Source organism: Egretta garzetta, unplaced genomic scaffold (genome assembly GCF_000687185.1).
Source record: "Egretta garzetta isolate BGI_Z169 unplaced genomic scaffold, ASM68718v1 scaffold490, whole genome shotgun sequence".
In the NCBI taxonomy this organism is placed as follows: domain Eukaryota; kingdom Metazoa; phylum Chordata; class Aves; order Pelecaniformes; family Ardeidae; genus Egretta; species Egretta garzetta.
In genome coordinates this window covers 166,731-168,236 of record NW_009258278.1, presented here as the reverse complement: position 1 = coordinate 168,236, position 1,506 = coordinate 166,731, and the positions used below count along the sequence as shown (strand labels likewise).

The 1,506-nt window shown below is 46.3% G+C and overlaps 1 protein-coding gene across 1 annotated transcript in view; it reads left to right on the top strand.

Annotated features, from left to right (window-relative positions):
* The first annotated feature begins 1,119 nt into the window (after positions 1-1,119).
* Positions 1,120-1,506, top strand: part of NAXE (NAD(P)HX epimerase) — a 3,697-nt gene continuing 3,310 nt past the window's right edge. Inside the window, exon 1 of the mRNA XM_035891801.1 lies at positions 1,120-1,148. Within this exon, the coding sequence (XP_035747694.1) occupies positions 1,120-1,148 (29 nt within the window). The remainder of the gene's footprint in view (positions 1,149-1,506) is intronic.

Genomic DNA, 1,506 nt, shown 5'->3' with positions numbered 1-1,506 from the left:
CTGGAGAGCTGGGCAAGGAGGAACTTGATGAAGTTCAACAAGAGCAAGTGTCGAGTGCTGCACCTGGGGAGGTCAAACCCCATGCACCAGTACAGGCTGGGGGGTGACCTGCTCGATAGCAGCTCTGCTGAGAGGGGCCTGGGAGTCCTGGTGGGCAATAAGCTGACCATGAGCCAGCAATGTGCCCTTGTTGCCAAGAAGGCCAATGGTATCCTGGGGTGTATTAAGAGGAGTGTGGCCAGCAGGTCGAGGGAGGTTCTCCTCCCCCTCTACTCTGCCCTGGTGAGACCCCACCTGGAGTACTGTGTCCAGTTCTGGGCTCCCCAGTTCAAGAAAGACGAGGAACTCCTGGAAAGAGTCCAGAGGAGAGCTACTAGAATGATAAAGGGACTGGAGCATCTCCCCTACGAGGAAAGGCTGAGAGAGTTGGGCTTGTTCAGCCTGAAGAAGAGAAGACTGAGAGGGGATCTCATCAACGCATACAAATATCTTAAGGGCGGAAGTCAAGAGGACGGAAGCAGTCTGTTTGCAGTGGTGTCCAACGACAGGACTAGGGGCAATGGATGCAAACTGAAACACGAGAGGTTTCAGTTGAATATGAGGAAGAACTTCTTCACTCTGAGGGTGGCAGAGCACTGGAACAGGCTGCCCAGGGAGGTTGTGGAGTCTCCTTCTCTGGAGATATTCAAAGCCCGCCTGGATGAAGTCCTGTGTAGCATGCTCTAGGTGAGCCTGCTTTAGCAGGGGGGTTGGACTAGATGATCTCCTGAGGTCCCTTCCAACCCTTACGATTCTGTGATTCTGTGATAAATAGACTAGGATAATAATTCTCTCTCTAAACTAAGACATAAGTCCCTTCCCATTATATTTCATTCTATGCTTCTAAAACAGCATGTGTGTGAGCCTCTGATGAGATATGAACCGTGCAAAACTAAGCTATAGAGGTATGTGTAGAATTACATGTGAAATTCTATAACTAAGCAAGAGATCATGCAAGTCAAGGATAAATTTTTCCTGTTGACATTTTATAGATATTCTTTCAGCTTTGCAGAAACTGAACTGCACCCTACAAGCTTCACACAGCAACCGACGTACCTGAATCTGTGATATCTTAGAACAATGTTTTTTGGGGCATCTTCAGCAAACTGGTAAGAGACAAGGATGTTGTTCTAATTCCAAGTGACGGGACACAACGTGGATCAAAGCACTTGTGCCAGCATGTAAATAATTACATACTCTTACTTAGTCCAAAGCCTGTTGTTGTCACTGGAGGACTCTTGTTGAATCACATGTTCTGTATCAACACAATTTCTAAATTCCTGTCCCAACATATCAAACGCGAGTAACATTTTCTGGGCATGGTCTCTATTAATTATGTTGAAGTTCTGGTCTGGAATAAACAAAGGGGGAATCATTTTAGTGCAATGCAGAAAGATCTGCACCTATATCTTCAGGGATAGGAAAAAGGAAACAAAGTGTATCTTCAGTAGCCACAGGATCCAAAAT